Source organism: Meleagris gallopavo, chromosome 6 (genome assembly GCF_000146605.3).
Source record: "Meleagris gallopavo isolate NT-WF06-2002-E0010 breed Aviagen turkey brand Nicholas breeding stock chromosome 6, Turkey_5.1, whole genome shotgun sequence".
NCBI lineage: Eukaryota > Metazoa > Chordata > Aves > Galliformes > Phasianidae > Meleagris > Meleagris gallopavo.
This window is the reverse complement of record NC_015016.2, coordinates 10,979,934-10,995,749: the sequence shown is the minus strand read 5'-3', so window position 1 is coordinate 10,995,749 and position 15,816 is coordinate 10,979,934. Positions and strand designations below refer to the sequence as shown.

Sequence of the window (15,816 nt, the reverse complement as noted above, 5' to 3'; positions counted from 1 at the left end):
TAATAAAAAAACAAACTCAATATACTTACCCAACTACCTTGCCTATCACATATTCTTGTATGCTCCTGCATAAATTTTGATCAATTGTTTAATCACAAATTTTGCCGTAGTATCAAAAATAATATAACAATTACCTCATCATTTAAATTGCTGTTTTCTTGTATTGCTTTAATCCATGCTAACATATTATCTCTGTCCTCAGCTTGAAACAGATACTCGCAGTCTGATGTGGTAAGTCTGAATACATTTTTCCTCTTGGTTTCACAGTATGAGATGTCTATCAAACAAGCATTGATGCTTATAGGTTGTTCTTCTTCTGATGGGGTCATTTGTTCCTTTTTATCCTTGTACAAATAAAGTGAATGACCTCGAAGAACAACATATAATTGTTTCCATGGCCGAATGCTCCCACCAACTCGCTGAAAAATATAAACCAGTACGTAAGTTTGGTTGTTCGCTACAATGAATGTCTCTGGGTTAAGATAAGCTACATCCAGAAGCTTTAAAAACTATCTGTAGCATATTTAAGAATGACCTGCAGAAAGCTTTCACAAAAGTGCCACTCACTAACTGCTCTCTGTCAGAAAATAGAATTGTTAGATAGCCTTTCCTCTCTGATTACCCATTGAGAGTTCAATTGACAGTAACAATGTGACCAGAATTTCACAGAGGCCTTAAGATAAACACAGCAAAAAAATATTTAGTGGATTCTTGCCCAGTCTTTTAAAAGTTATTCACTTTTATATAACAATGTAATTCCACATTCCCACTTATTAAATGTTATCCCATACACATGCAGGAAGTTAATGTGAACTCAACCCCACAATGTTCATAAATACTAGAGCTTCTTATTATTAGCAAAGAGAAAGAAGACTATAAGCTACATTTATCTCAGGATGGATCTTTCTACTTATGTTGTTAGAAAACAGTTTATTTCACAGAAATGCAATACTTTCAAAAGTAGTCTCTAAAAGAAGCTAAGAAATTCATTAAGGTAAATCTTCTAACAAACAGGTCTAAAACTTAGTCTTATTGATGTTCATATCTCAAAAATGTTACTAAGAATAACCAGAAAGCTTCAAGTTCCTTACCTCAGCTTTCCACCAGTTTAGTATTTTTGCCAGGTTAAAAAATAGAATGAAAAGACAAAACCATGAAAGATACCTTTCCTTTGTCTGTAACAAGCTGACGAAAATGAAGCCACCCTTCTTTGGAGGCATCACCAAAGACCTCTGAAGAAGAATCTTTTCGGGAACCAGAATCTTCAGAAGATTTCTGACTGTCTGTGACCTAAAGAGAACACCACAGAAAGAAACGCAGTGTACTTCTAAATAAGTTTCTCTATGATCTTTATATGCAAGATCACATCTATTAGTGTTCAAGAGGCATTTAGATAAAAGATTTAATAACATGATTTAACTTTTGGTAAGATCTGAAGTGGTTGGATAGTTGGACTTGACGTCTGTAAATCCCTCCCAATTGACTACTCTGTTCTTCAACTTTAAAAGCTGGCACCATATTCAGGAAAATGTACCTAAGAATATTCCCCTGGCAAAATATGATATCTGAAGTTCCCATAGGATAATACGAAAGTGATCTTGCCAGTCTCAAGAATGGGACACATACACACACATGATGGGAGTCTCAGACTTTCATTATTAAGCTTTTACTGGAGCATCATAGATATGCTTCAGGCTGAGGAAAATGAAAAATCAAGAATCAAGTGGGGAGCCTACAAAACAACAGACCACGTTTACTTATGTTATATGCACAGCACACAGTAACATCAATTTTAAAAATCAACACAAATTAAGAATAATTTTATGGACAGCAATAGCAATCACATTCATGCATCTTTTAACACATCCCTCTATATGTGTCTGTTGTATAATTCATAACACTTGTCACAGTAATATTTACTATTTTTAAGAATTGTTAAATATTTACTTACCTTGATCCCCTTTAAGCTAGATACATGCTTAATGGACCTGTTGGGACAAAAACAGATATTCAAATGAGGCTTTACAAGCTTAAAAACAAAAAAATTCTGAATCAACTGACATTTTTCATGAACTTACGATTTTTCCTCATCTCTATAGTCATCCAGTCCTTCATCATATGACTTCGATCTCTCTGGTTTTGTGGCAGGCTGGCTATCCAGGATACTAGGCCTAATAGATTCTATAAGGAAGTAGAAATCTTTTAACATGGCAGAAAACTGACTCACATTTCTACAGTTTATGTTAAGCAGTAAAGAGGTTGCAATTTTCACACCTGATCTCCAGAGAGTTAAAAGAAAAAGTAGCACGGAAAGAAAATCAAATCACCACTCACCATGATCATGAGAAAGCTGTCGCCGAATTAAAGGAATTGGAGATGTAGGACTGGGAGGAACAGTTGTTATAGCAGGTGCTTGAGAAGCAGATGCAGAAATAACAGCAGAAGCAGGAATGTGTGCAATATCATGGTCAATACTAGGACTAGTCGGTTCATCTACAAAGGTAATATGTCATAATTAACAATAAATGCATTAATCAAATGCTCAAACTAACCGTCTGTCTGAACTTGTCATTTCTGGATATTAGATTAAGTATGAAACATGAAGTCTTTCATACAAACACTGAGGGTCCAATTAATGCATACTGTTAAATGTTTGGGGATTTTGTTGCTTTTTTGTTGTTATTTTGTAAGGTTTTTTTTTTAACAGAAGTCTGTTTCATTTCATGAAGAAGTTAAATCATACATTAGGAATAAGAGCAAAGAAAATTGTATCTTATCATTATGCAATTATATGAGAGAATGAAACAGAAATTGTGCTGACCTCTTGTAATATGATTTTCAAGTCAACTGGTTTTGTTTGTTTGCATGCATATGAAAAACAAACTTGATATTTCAGTAAGTCTAAACTCAAGAGATAGCCAAGTACTACTTCCTAAAATAAAACACGAGCATTCCAAGTATCAGAAGCTTTTTTGGTTTAAATCAGTGTTTCAACAACAAAGTCAACTTGCAAACAAAAAATATTTGAAGTATAATTAATATAGAGAGTACCAATCCTCCCCTCCTCCACACATTCAAATAAAAAAGCAAGTATTCATGTCAAAGATGGCACCACTACATACCAATTATTTCTTCCACTAATTGCTCATACAAACGATTGCATGCCGTACATGCCCAGCACCTCACAGTCTCAACTGCCACACGAGTCATCGTGGAAGAGTCCAAAAAGCTTTAAGTACTTCTACTGTTTAACATGCTTCTGGCAAGATGGAAGAAGCTGAAAGACGCCTATTCGAACGCTGTGAGAAAAGAGCTGTAATATCTTCTAGCACACCTCGGCAGTACGACAGAAATAGTTGTACTTCATGCTTCGGTAGAAGGAGAGGGGTGGAGAGAAGCGAGTCACAAGCAGGGGCTGGACTGCACTGCCATAATGAATACGAATGTATCCTAGGTGCTAAGAACTGCAATATGCAGAGCTTCTGAAAAGCCCATTGAAATCAACAGACACTTGCAAACAGAGGTTTATTCTTTGCCTTGTGTCAACACAACTGCGTAAGCTGCATTGTGCTGTTCTAATGGTCACTAACAGTTCTGTTAAAGGCAACAGACAAAATCTGGCAAAGTAAGTTTAAAACAAGATGACAAACGATTAAAGTACTGAAAGATTTAGCCATGACAGCCCTACTTTGCATGGAGTTGTTAAATACAGTAATTTTTAAGGCTTTTATTTGTTATTTTCTAAAGCATAATCCTCCACCCCTAAGCCAGCTGCGAAATATGAACATGAATAAAAAGGAAAGCAAAAGAACTCACAGCAAACACATGACATTAAATGCAGATAAATTCTATTTGCATCCAGTGATAAACTGAAGCATCTACAGACTTCTCTGATGCAGCAGCAAGGACAGAGGAAGAACTCAGTTATGCTACGATTTTCCAAACTACAATAGCTCACTGTCCTACTGTCATCTTTTTCATCTGCTCAGCTTCCCTGCAGCAAACCCTGAGAAGCACACTGATGTTGACTAATGAATATTTCCACTCACTGAACAATTTTTCAGATGAATTATTTCAGAGCATATAAACTACAAGTGCTCAGCTGCAACTTAGTTCTGTTACAGACTTGTCTCAAAATGTCACAGGTTCTACTTCAGACACTTGAAATAAACCTGCAGGAGTTGTGAATAGAGAAGCTTAGGCAACACTACACAGCAGCCCACAGCAAAGCTACTTAAACACAAGATTTTGTCTGCAAGAAACAGTCTAAGTACTTGAAAGTAACAAAAATTATTTACATTTCAGCGAATTTGATATTTGAATCTTTAGAGGTACTTTCTGTAAGTTCTGAAAGCTCTGCGTCAGAATTTTTAAAGCCTGCGGTATGAAACAACAAAGAAAAATGAATCTTTTGGGTACATATATACAAATATTTGTAACAGTGAGAGTCCAATTCTTTCAGCAACGCTGATGTTGCAGTGTATTACAAAAGCACAAACAGAGCACACCTCCAGTGCTTTCAGTGGAAGAGGACAGAGGAGATTACGTGGTTACAAGACCTATGATATAAAAACGCTTCTGTAATTGATGTCTCTTGCTGTATTAAATGTTATTGCTTAAAACAGCATGTTGGCTATTACTTTATTCCTTTATTCTAACAGTGAAGAGGGTGCCACTTGATGAGACATACTGCTATTCTTGGATGAGAACAACAGCATGGACTCCAGCAGTAAGTGGCCATGGAGCTGAGGTGAGTTTAGAATTGGGACCATGGGCATCTCTCTAATCTCAAAAGGCCTGTGCTGTGGATGCCCTAAATGCACAGCTTCACACCGGACAGAGATCAGAGCTGTGGCATTCTGCAAATGGAGCAGCAACAGCCAGCATGGATGCACATTTAGCTTAGTACAGCTCTCCCAACAAGTCTGGACATGGATACTACAAGAAGCTCATCCTGCTTGTAAGCAGTACATAGATGAGCAACAGAATCCTACTCTGGGACCACTTTTCCCCTCTGCCTATAGACAAAGATTAGCACAAATCATCCCTGATGAGCACATCTGGATGCTGTCCTAAATGGAACAGACACCACCCTCATGGTGAAAAGCACTTTCCTGCTATCACAATCAAACTAGTTCCCTGCTCAGCTTCGTAACTAGGAAGACCATGTAATTAATTTTCGTTTTTCCAATAGGTCATGAGTGGCTTTTGCATATACTAAACAGATTTACAAGCACACGCATTTATAGCAATTTTCTTGAATTACCAGTATATAGTAAGATTATCTACAACATTCCTTAGACCAATGCACTTCAGCATCAATTTATGCCACATGAAGAATGCTTCAAAAATGATTCAAGATCATTTCTACATGGGTAGCAACTCATCATCCCATTTCTTAGGTGAACAGAGAATGAAATTCCACTCATATCACAGTCAGGATAATAAATCATCACAGTTACTTAGAGAAAATAAAGAAGAATAATAAATTCTTCAATGCTTTACTTTCTTTTTCATGTGCAGAAGTGTTTAATGCAATGTATTGCCTCTGTTAAAAAATATGCACACTTATTTGCCAGTTCTTTACGTCAAAATTCCTATTTTCCAGTTTAGAGAGGAAAATAACAAAAAAAAACCCTATTGTAAGTTTTCCTAAGACTAAAAATGGTCTCCCTTAAAAATATAAGAACTTCATTTCAATTCTGACAAGTTACATATGACACTGATCATTTAATGATATGGTAAAGACTGCTCCTGAGACATGCAGTCAGGCACCTCAATACACGTATCTTCCTGCTACAAACCGCCCGTTTTCATTCCTGCACACACTTAAAATATACTAATGGATGGTGACAATTTGGTTAATTACAATAAAAAAGGAAGACAGGATTAAACTTCACAACATGATTACAGCAAAGTAGAAAAGAAAACACTGATAAATGTAATATTCCATTTGCCATCAGTGATTTGAAAAGTTTGTTCTACATGCTTCCCATGGAGGCATGCAAGAAGGAGAAACAAATACCTATTTTCCAACGTTAGACAAGCAAGGGTACTTCTGTTTCCTCAGCAGAGCTGAAATCCTCAAAACGATTCCTTCCCAGTTTCACGCAACCAAATAACCAAATCAGTGAGCAAGCAGCCCAGGGACAGCTTGGTGGGCACTAACACCAGAGAAGCAGAATGAGGCCACCCAGTACCCTAACTGAGGTAGAAGTGGAGCAATTGGGCTAATTTCCACAGTGTCAGAAGCTCCCAGTGATGCTCCTTATTTCACAGTGGATCTAATCGCTGCAGGAGTCAATCCTGATGTTGTTTCAGAAAGAGGCAAGCTTTAATAAGACTGCAAATGATATCACTGGTACAAGAGGGGAATTCCACGGCTGAAGGTTACTCATGGCAAGCTTTTATATAATGTGAGTGATTATAGAGCAAACTGTGATGTATGCCATGCAAGTTACTGCCTGCTGACTCAACACACGCAAACACTGCCACTGCTGTTCAATTAAAACAAAGAGATAGCTACATAGAACCTTTGTATTTTGACTTTTCTCCTAAGTGCTTGTCATATTTGTCCCTTTGAGTTTCTTCGATAAACCAATGAGCCTGTTCCCACAAAAGCCCTCACAGAGCAAGGGAGGACATGTGCTGCTCAGCAGTCAATGCAAATGACTGCACAAAATGCAATGAGGCGTGCAGAGCAAACAAGCCAGAGGAAAAGCCACACACATTGTCTTCAGTTTGTCATTATAGGGATTGATGGTGTCCCTTCAGTTGTCTGTAATAAAGAGGGTAAAGCCTTCAGAAGTACTTCCAGTTTTACTTTTCGTTTGAGGAAAGAATGTGAGTAGCACTTGTTCCACATTACTATGAAGCAAACTAGGACCAGACATCAGAAAATGATCTTTACATGCTGACAGCATTCCCAACAGAAGGGCAGATACTGCTTGTATACACAAGAATGCAAGTACACACCTGGTGAGCAGCAACAGCCAGCCTTCGTGGAGAGCCCTTCAGTGTAAGAACATTTGTAGGAGGTAAGATACAGAAGATTTCTTAAAAACAGGAAAAGCTCCAACTACAGTTAACTTGTGTTAGCTGATTTGCTAACTGAAGCAGAAAGAAATTTGTGCACAAAAACACGTTTGTGCTGCTATGCACTTGGAGATTATGGACCTTCAAAGGGAGAGCACTCATACACAATGTGTATTATCCAAGAAAAATATTCATAATATTCTGGATCTTCAAAGACACAAACTTAACTTTCCATAGAGTGAATTCATTAACTACAGTGGCAGAACTGGTGATTTCCAAACGGAGGCTTACAAAGGTGAAGCGTGACAGAGGATGTACCATCTCTGCCCTGTGGATGAGGTCACCTCGAGTTTCCTTGCTGGTGACTGGAAAAAAAAGTCACTTCCAAAGCTAAAAATCAGCTTTCGTATTTAGCACCCTTCAGACCTAGCAGTGTTGCAAGCAGTATCTCAATAGCTCAGAGGCCCCTTGCTTCCAAGAAACCTATGAAGAAGCTGAATTTAAGCTGAATACAGATGTACTAATATTGATCTACCTATTCACAAACTTCATTTTCCTTAAAAGTCTGTCAGGGAGACAGTCAAATGAGAAGACCACATATACAATTTCATCTGCATAGTGAAAAGGCCAGAAATAATCAACAAAATAAAAATGTTTCACTCAGTCAAAAATGAACTAGATCAAACTAACTCTGCTATCATACAAATAGCACAACAAACTGATATATGACTCACAGAAGTGGCTTTTAATTGCCTATCTCGAAGCAAAGCATTGTCAAGACTTGCTCCTCTTCATGCTCTAAGAAGGTTTTGCTGGTTAAGATTCTGTTGTTTGCTAGTTTTTAAGTACTTGCAATGCTGCCAGCACTGATTGTCTTTACAAAGAACCACTTCACATATCTACTTTACGTAATTATCCTCATGTAGCCAAACGAACATAATGGAAACATGTCTGCATGCTGATCACATTCATTTTAGTAAGCCACAGAAACAGGGCTGGAGCAAGAATCCCGGATCATCAAATCCAGTCTTCCATTAACGCACTTGTGTAAATAACATATTTATTGTAGTGTTGGAGTTTCTCTAAAACAGAAAAAGGTTTCCCTATATTATTCCTCATGTAAGATCTGTGACAACATGTTATTTATTTCAGTGTTAAGCAAGTAAACATATAGCAATCCATGTCTACAGAGTAATAGAAAGTATTACAGAGTAGTTCTAAAGGTCTCAGCTCACACTATTATCCTGCCACATGATCAAAAAACGTACGATTCTCAATATACGTTTTTTTGGTCAAAAACTCTTACAGCACTCCCTTGTTACCTGTCATTATTATTTTACATTATAATGATATACTAAGATTTGTTTCAAAAACATTAACCATTTACCAAACAAATCTGATGCTCCCATTTCAATCAAATTCTGCTAGAAGTTACAAACATTTGATTTCGAATTTTAAGTTTTAGTTAAAAGTGAGTTTTTGAGTTACACAAACATTTTAAAATGGCATTTTAAACACTAATTTGTAATTCTGTGTTTTGGTTCTTTAATTTCAGAATACCACAATGATTCAGAAATTGTTCTTTGCATAAGATACACGGAAATGTTCAGCCTGGAGCAACAGCAATTTGGCAAGCCACACTGTAAAACTCCGAAAAAAATAGAAGATTGATGCTTACCTTAGAAACACTGGTGACATGTCTAAAGCTGTGCCAGTGCTATTGCTTAAATAATGAAGCAATCGTCCCTCAAAAATGAACATGTCAGCTCTTGTTTCTATTGCCACTACATTTCTATACTCATGGATTGGAATAGTTAGCCAATGATTTGTAGGAAGAACTAAATCACAGTGGCTAAAGATTTCTGTATTCACCTTGAGTACTAACAGCTTTTGCTAAAACTAAAGCTTCCTTAAAACACATCTATCAACCATCCACATTCAGCCACCATTTGCCCGTAAGGTATTCATACTCGATGGGTTGACAAGCAATGATATCTGCTGTTTAAGTCTGAGATTTTCAGTTTCTCTCTGCTAGATGCATTTCTTAGAGTAAAAAAAGAACATGTATACTCTCTCAACTACATCCTAATTATATGGGGAAAATACTCCAAACCTTTCCTATTCCTACGTAACTTTTTTCACAGTGTGCTGCACAAATATACATAAATTCAATTTCTAGTTCCTAACAGCATTTGTATTTATATTATCTTCTTCTGAGTCCAAAGTGTTTCCAGAGAAGGGCTTTGAGATAAAAAGTACAGTACATATTTAATTTTTAAAAAAGGCAAAAAAAATCACTCTTTCACAAGTTCTTGGCATTGAGAAAGTTAAAATCTATACACCTCTACTTTCAGCACTGCAGAAGTAGAATGCCACCATACTAACAGAAAAGTGATTGAACAGTTCAACTAAAGCTAGATATTTTAGAATCTAAAAGGTTTCATCCCCTAATCCCAGAAAGCATCTGGGAGCACGCTGAAATTTCATTTGGCTGAGGAATGCTGTCAAGTGCAGGTGGTTGGAAAATGAAAAGGATCAACATGAAGTACGCTGGTATCTGTGTTGCATCAGACAGGGAGAGGACAACTTATTTCTATGGTACTTTGGTGTTACCTGGCTCATCTTCTATCAGTTATTCATAAATTAATAGCGAAATGAAATGACCTGAAAATTTTCTAGGATAAGGCCGTACTAGATATTTTCCAAAATGGGACCACACCTCTGAGGAAAAGTCTGTTAGTACTTATGTGATATTTCTGCACACTTGAAAATAAGAAGACATAATAGGAAAAACTATAAACATCACTGATCAGAAGAATCTAAAACAATGTTTTAACTTAGATCAGAGATTTTAAATACATCCATTAAAAAGTTATTTTTCATGTGATAACCCACTATGAAACCTATGATGAAAAGAACATTCAGGAAACATCACTGGCCAAGGCATTAAACTACACTGGTAACTAAAGACACCAAATCAGTTTCTCCATTGCTGGCTGCAAGTCATAGGCATGCATACCAGACACCTAAGAATTATATTAAAATAATTTTTTTCTGTGTCAACTCTTTCTCTTGTAGTTAAAAAAAGTTAAGTAACAATTTCCATTCAAGTGCTGGTTGACACATCCAAAATTACCTTGCAGATCAGAAATGTATTGTTTCTTTCCTAACAGAGAAATTGCATATAAATTCTAAGTCTGAAAAATATACATTAAACACTGTAACTGCTAAAATAATCACTGGCAGAGATGGTGGTATTCTCACTGATCCAGAGAACAGATGAGTTTCTGGTTAAAGGGAATAACCTATCATTAGACTAATTGCTATAGCATGAAACAATAAGATAACATTTCAAGAACAGAGCCCTTCTTTGGACCTGAAATAGAAACAGCAGCTTTCAAATCTAAACACAATAGCCTGTATTTAGTAGCACACTGAAAGTACTGAAGCTTGCAGTGCCAGGGTGTAGAACCAGCAACTTTTTCATTCCCCAGGAATACATATGCTTGCCTGAAGAATTTGAGCACACAATATGTTAATTTTTTTCAAATCTACTTTTCTTACAAAGGATATTACTACATCTACCTACAAATCTTGCTCTGAACAGCAGGCATCTCTTTTCCATCAGCAAATAGAAAACTAAATTTAATCTCCCTGCTTCAGTACAGCACTTTGTGGAAGGACCAGTGTCAAAAGGCAGTTCTCCAGCACATCACCATAATCTCAGCAAGAAACTGCCAGAAGTAAGCTTGATGGAAAGTCTGCTCAGCTTTCTGTGTGTGGTGCAAGGAATCATGGAACATAGAAAGAGATGCTTGCAAAATGTTCCTGGCTCAATTTCCTACCAAATTATGATCTAGTCATATCCACTTCTTTTAATGCAGTTGCCAGCAGCAAGGTAAATCACAGAATGACTGGATTGGAAGGAACCTTGTATCTTCACTCAAAGTAATATTCTCTCAACTGCCAGATAGAATGAGAAAAAAAATCCCAGCAATTTTCCTTCAAAAGAGTTAAAGATCTTTTAACTGCATTTCAAAGTAGAACCAGAGTTTTATCTTTCTGATAAGAGCCAGTTAAGCTTATAAGTGAAGCTGTAATTAGGCATAATGATAGTGGAACAAGCAAATTTAGAATCAGGCACATTAATTCTAACTTCCTAAGACACCCAGCCTTAACAGCATTTGACAGCCTTCCTTATGAAGGGAGGGTTATTTCATTCTGAGTGTGCTGGAGCTACAGTGGAAGTTTTCCAGAGCTCCACTACCAGCACAAGGATTTCCCACTCAGGAAGGCAACGCTGAGTGCTGCTGTGGCACGCAGTGCTGGTGCTCCAGCAGCACCACTTCATATTTCCGTACCGCTCAGGAGGTTCAGTTCAAGAGACTAAGGAGCACAAATGCATCCCCAGATCACACGTGGTATTAGGCCAAAAGAGTGTGATGGAGAGTTATGACTTCCTTTCTTCTGAGCGGCTCAGCCACCACTGGAATGAAGCACAACTGCCATGCTGAAAGCTTCTTTGAACTCTCATCATTACATTCCTCTAAAATCTGGAAGCAAGCCACAGGACTAAGAGTTCATGGCACATCTTCATTTAAATCAAGCCCAATCTTTTCAACACATTCTCCTATCATAAAGGGGACTGATCTGACTTTTACACAATTCAAATTACATAGGGTCAGAAAACTCCCAGCAAGCACTCTAAGTGAGTACAAACAGCACACACAACTTAATCAAACATTAACATTGACTTTAGGCATATAGTTTCAGAAAACACGCGTAAAGACTGGCTACATGCCTAGCAAACCTACACTAATGCTGGAAGAAAGATTAATGGAGTCTTGAGAAGAGTTCAAAAGTAATGATGCATCCAGTAATAATAATTAAAAAAAAAAGGATCTATACACCTCTCATTCAACAGGGAAAAATATATGAAAACCATCTGCCAGCTCTTGAAGAAAGCATTTTTGTTAATTGTTAAAATTCTGTCAGAAGAATGAAATATTGCATCTTGTTTCATATTTCTATTCTACAAATCTCCTTCAATTATTTCAGTCTTTTAGCAGATAACATAGATAATTTCAGGGGAAAAAGTCATTCTACAGATCCGTATTACAAGACAACTGTGCTAAAGCAAGAAAGCTCTAACTCCCTTTAACAGATCCCAATACTCTTTGATGGTTTTATGGATTAGGTTTTCACATACATAACTTTGACAATCAAAATTCAGTATTTTTAAAATACTTGTTATACTAAACTCAAGAAAACACACATATAAATCAACTTGTGTGGAAAATGGTCTGCACAGACCTGGACTCCAAAGGATGAAACCAGTCACGATCAAAAAAGCCAGAAGACATAGACACTGAAGTAGAACAGAAACTCACTTTGTCACTGAGACTCTCTTCTGCAGATGATTCCACACCCTAAACCTTTTCCCTGATTGTTTTTTTTGCTACTACTTACAATCCTTCCATAGGCTAAAGATAATTTGGAAGAAAAAAGGAAAAGTGCTCAGACTATATGATTCAAGATCTACAGAATTCCAACACTTCTTATACCACAGCCCACAGGCAAATTTTTGCTTCTTCTGCTTTCATATATCTTTTAATTCACAACCTTATTAGGTTATTTACTTGCAAATTCACCTCATTTTTCTGATATTCTTTCACCTGAAACAGCCTTCATTTCTACAAAGCCTCACCTGTTTCAGAAAGCTTTCTCCTTACCTTTTCAGCTGTCTAAAATCATTTTTTTTTTCCTCACAAATTGCCGTTACATCCCTATTCTCCCTTTATTGGATTACATGTTTTATAGTGTAAAGGTAAATATGTTCCAAAAGGCACTGCAACTGCTAGGTGTCCACACAAATAACATCAGAGCAGTAAGTGGAGTGATCACCAGTTACATAACAGAGACTTCTCCAGGGGGTTGAGGAACATTCTAGAAAAATTAAATCACAGTAGAGTTTTTGAAACTGATCCAAGATTCTAAACAAGAGTATTTTTTCCTCTACTAAAAACTGCTTTCAGCTTTTACCACATTATTATTATTTGAAATGAGGAAAGAGCCCTCAACCCCAGGATTCTCAAGGACTGACTTCTCAAGAAGTCAGCTACCTGGCATGGTGCTCTCCAACTTCTTTAACAGAGAAAAGCACAAAGTATACTTTAACAGTTCAACTCACCAATAAATGGAATAGAAGCCAAGGAATCACCAGGCGGGGTGGAACCTGATGCTTTCCTTTCTTCTATCCGTTTTATGTGGACTTCCCTCCGAGCATCATTAGGTAACCAGCAGGTGGTGTCTGAGGCTGCCTCTTGGTCATTGACTGCAAGAATGTAGGACTGATGCCTCAAAGGCTGTGGAGTTTGGTGGCCAGAAGGTGATTTGTCCCGCATGACAACTGCATCTTTGTCATTTCCTTGAACATCTGTTTGCAGAATTTCAGGCTCATGGGCATTTTCTTTTTCAAAATCATGACTCCTTTTTCTGATGGAAACACCTGTATTATCAGAGGTAGTTGAACTCTCACTTGTTTGTTGAACAAGTTTGGCAGAAGTTGGAGACAAAGAGGAGGGTTGCATTGTTTTGCCCATTTCTGTTCTGTGATCTGGGGCAGCTTCTCCTCGGGTCCTTGACTGTTGGTTTAACAGGCCACTCTGATGCAAATGATTTACAGTTCTTTGGTCTTTGCTGGCAACAACATCCAAGCTCTGGTTAAGGGGAAACGATGGTTTTGCTGCATAGGAGGAATTCTTCAAAGAGCTACTTTTAGAACTTCTGGCTGTTATGAGAGATGTCCTTTCTTGTGAAACAGCTGTAGGTTTTGAAATTCCCCCAGGAGTTTGCAACTCTCGAGAAGGCTGCAACATTCTTATATCTGGTGAAACTTTCTGAAAATGAGAACCAGGCAGAGAAGCTCTACTACCTACTCTCCTACCGTCTGAAATATAACCACTTGGACCCAAAGGAAAATTTTGACCTCGAAGGGACATATGAAACGCATGTTGCCTAGGTCTGTCATAAATACCTCGCCGATCATCTTGTTCAGAAAATCCTGTCCACTTGTAAGTCTTTCTTCTATCTCCATTTGTGTCTGCTATCAGATTCTCCGAATGAAAATTTTCTAGCATTTCACCCTGTTTGCTGAGATAATCCCATGACCGAGCCCTGTGATTCCTTGCACTAAGTGAAGGTGAAGTTAGTGTATCTTGCGAAGCACTTCGTGGCCACTCTTTCATCAACACAGGATCTTCAAGTCGTTCCTGGGATACACTTCGCTGCCGGATCTGTGCAGACTGTGGAACCCTGTCATGAGAGGTGCTCCTGCGTCGTACCTGTGAAGCAGTGCGGTTTGGCACTACTTGATTATAATCAGTTGTATTCTGAGAAGCTGCTCTTAAACTATCTAATCTTTCCTGTATCGTTCGGGAGCCATACATGTGCATGCGCCTGTTATCAACATATTCTTTGTAAGTTTTATAGTTCTTCCAGTCTATGTGCTGGTGTGAGGATGGAGAACTGTAATGATTTGTAGAGATAGAGGGAGAGTCTGTGGCTTGAACAGAAGGCCTAGTGCTTGGGATTCCTTCCGGACATACTACATAATTTGAAGCTTTAATCACTGTTCCATTTGGATCACCTGGCCTTGTTAATGGCGTCTGTGGAAGTACAATGGCAGTGGACACTGAAGAAGATGGTGATGTGGTTCGTGCTTTTAGAGTGGTTTGATCTTTTAAGCCATATCTTATTTCTTCTGTCCTGTGTGACGGACCAGCATGATTATTTCTGCAAGATGGCAAATCTACAGCCTTCTCAGAAGGCACAATAACAGTCCTTACAGTTTCATTGCAAACACACACAGCTGTATTTGATTTTGCAATGTCTGTTGGTGACGGAGGCACTTGTATTTCCATTCTGTAAGCCCTCTCTGGCTGTGTCAATGCCCGTACTGGTCTGCTGACTTGCTGTTTCCCCAGTGAGAAATCAGAAGAAGATAGCTTGTCACCAGCCTGTGCCACAACAGAAGTAGTAGGTGTCAGGCGTGGATAACATATTGGTGGTGGTTCAGGTATGTTGTGGGCATTACCACTGTAAGCTTCATTGCCTTTCAGGTAGGCATCTTGGGAATAAGCCTGCGAACAGAAGATTCTGTGAGTATTAAGTAGTAAGGGAGACAGAGAAGTCCACTAATACAACATTCGCACAAACTTCAAGAGATGGAACACAAGTTTGAAATTCACAGTATGTGTAATTTTAGCCAAAATATTAGTTTAAAAAATTAAGAATAGCATTCCATCCACTTACTAAACACAAAACAGAATGAACAAAATAATTAAATACATCCCCCTCCCCCAACAATTCAGTAGCTGAACTGATGAACAATGCTAGGAGATAGCACAGGTAAAGCACTGAGTCAGGTTTGCCAAAAATCCATGAGCAGAAAACACAGCATTTTTCTCAACCTTTATTTTTGCTTTCAATCACAATTCTACTAATACCCTTCCCATTTAAGCTTTGTATTGCTGGGGACCAGAATTTTACAGCAATTGACAGGTTAAAATGCTGCACAATAAATTCAGCTAGCACTAGAAAATTCTCTAGTCATATCATGTATAGAAGAGCTCCATTCACTTACTATATGAGAAAGTACACACACACATATACACACACACTCATCTAAGATGTCTTCTACATAAAAGCTACTTTACCTAAACATAAAATGAATAAATTGAAGCAGTAACAATCTTTGTTGTGAGCCAATACCCTATAAGT

General features: G+C 37.8%; 1 protein-coding gene across 3 annotated transcripts in view; it reads right to left on the bottom strand.

Annotated features, from left to right (window-relative positions):
• The window catches only part of ARHGAP21 (Rho GTPase activating protein 21), a 49,641-nt gene that overhangs the window by 12,457 nt on the left and 21,368 nt on the right, over nt 1-15,816 (bottom strand). For 2 of the 3 annotated variants that reach the window (XM_031553862.1, XM_031553860.1), the window contains 6 exons: nt 13,226-15,176; nt 2,335-2,493; nt 2,079-2,181; nt 1,952-1,988; nt 1,165-1,290; nt 135-419 (listed from right to left, as the gene is read on the bottom strand). In XM_031553862.1, the coding sequence (XP_031409722.1) occupies nt 135-419; nt 1,165-1,290; nt 1,952-1,988; nt 2,079-2,181; nt 2,335-2,493; nt 13,226-15,176 (2,661 nt within the window). The remainder of the gene's footprint in view (nt 1-134; nt 420-1,164; nt 1,291-1,951; nt 1,989-2,078; nt 2,182-2,334; nt 2,494-13,225; nt 15,177-15,816) is intronic. The other variant, XM_031553861.1, reaches the window with a different exon arrangement.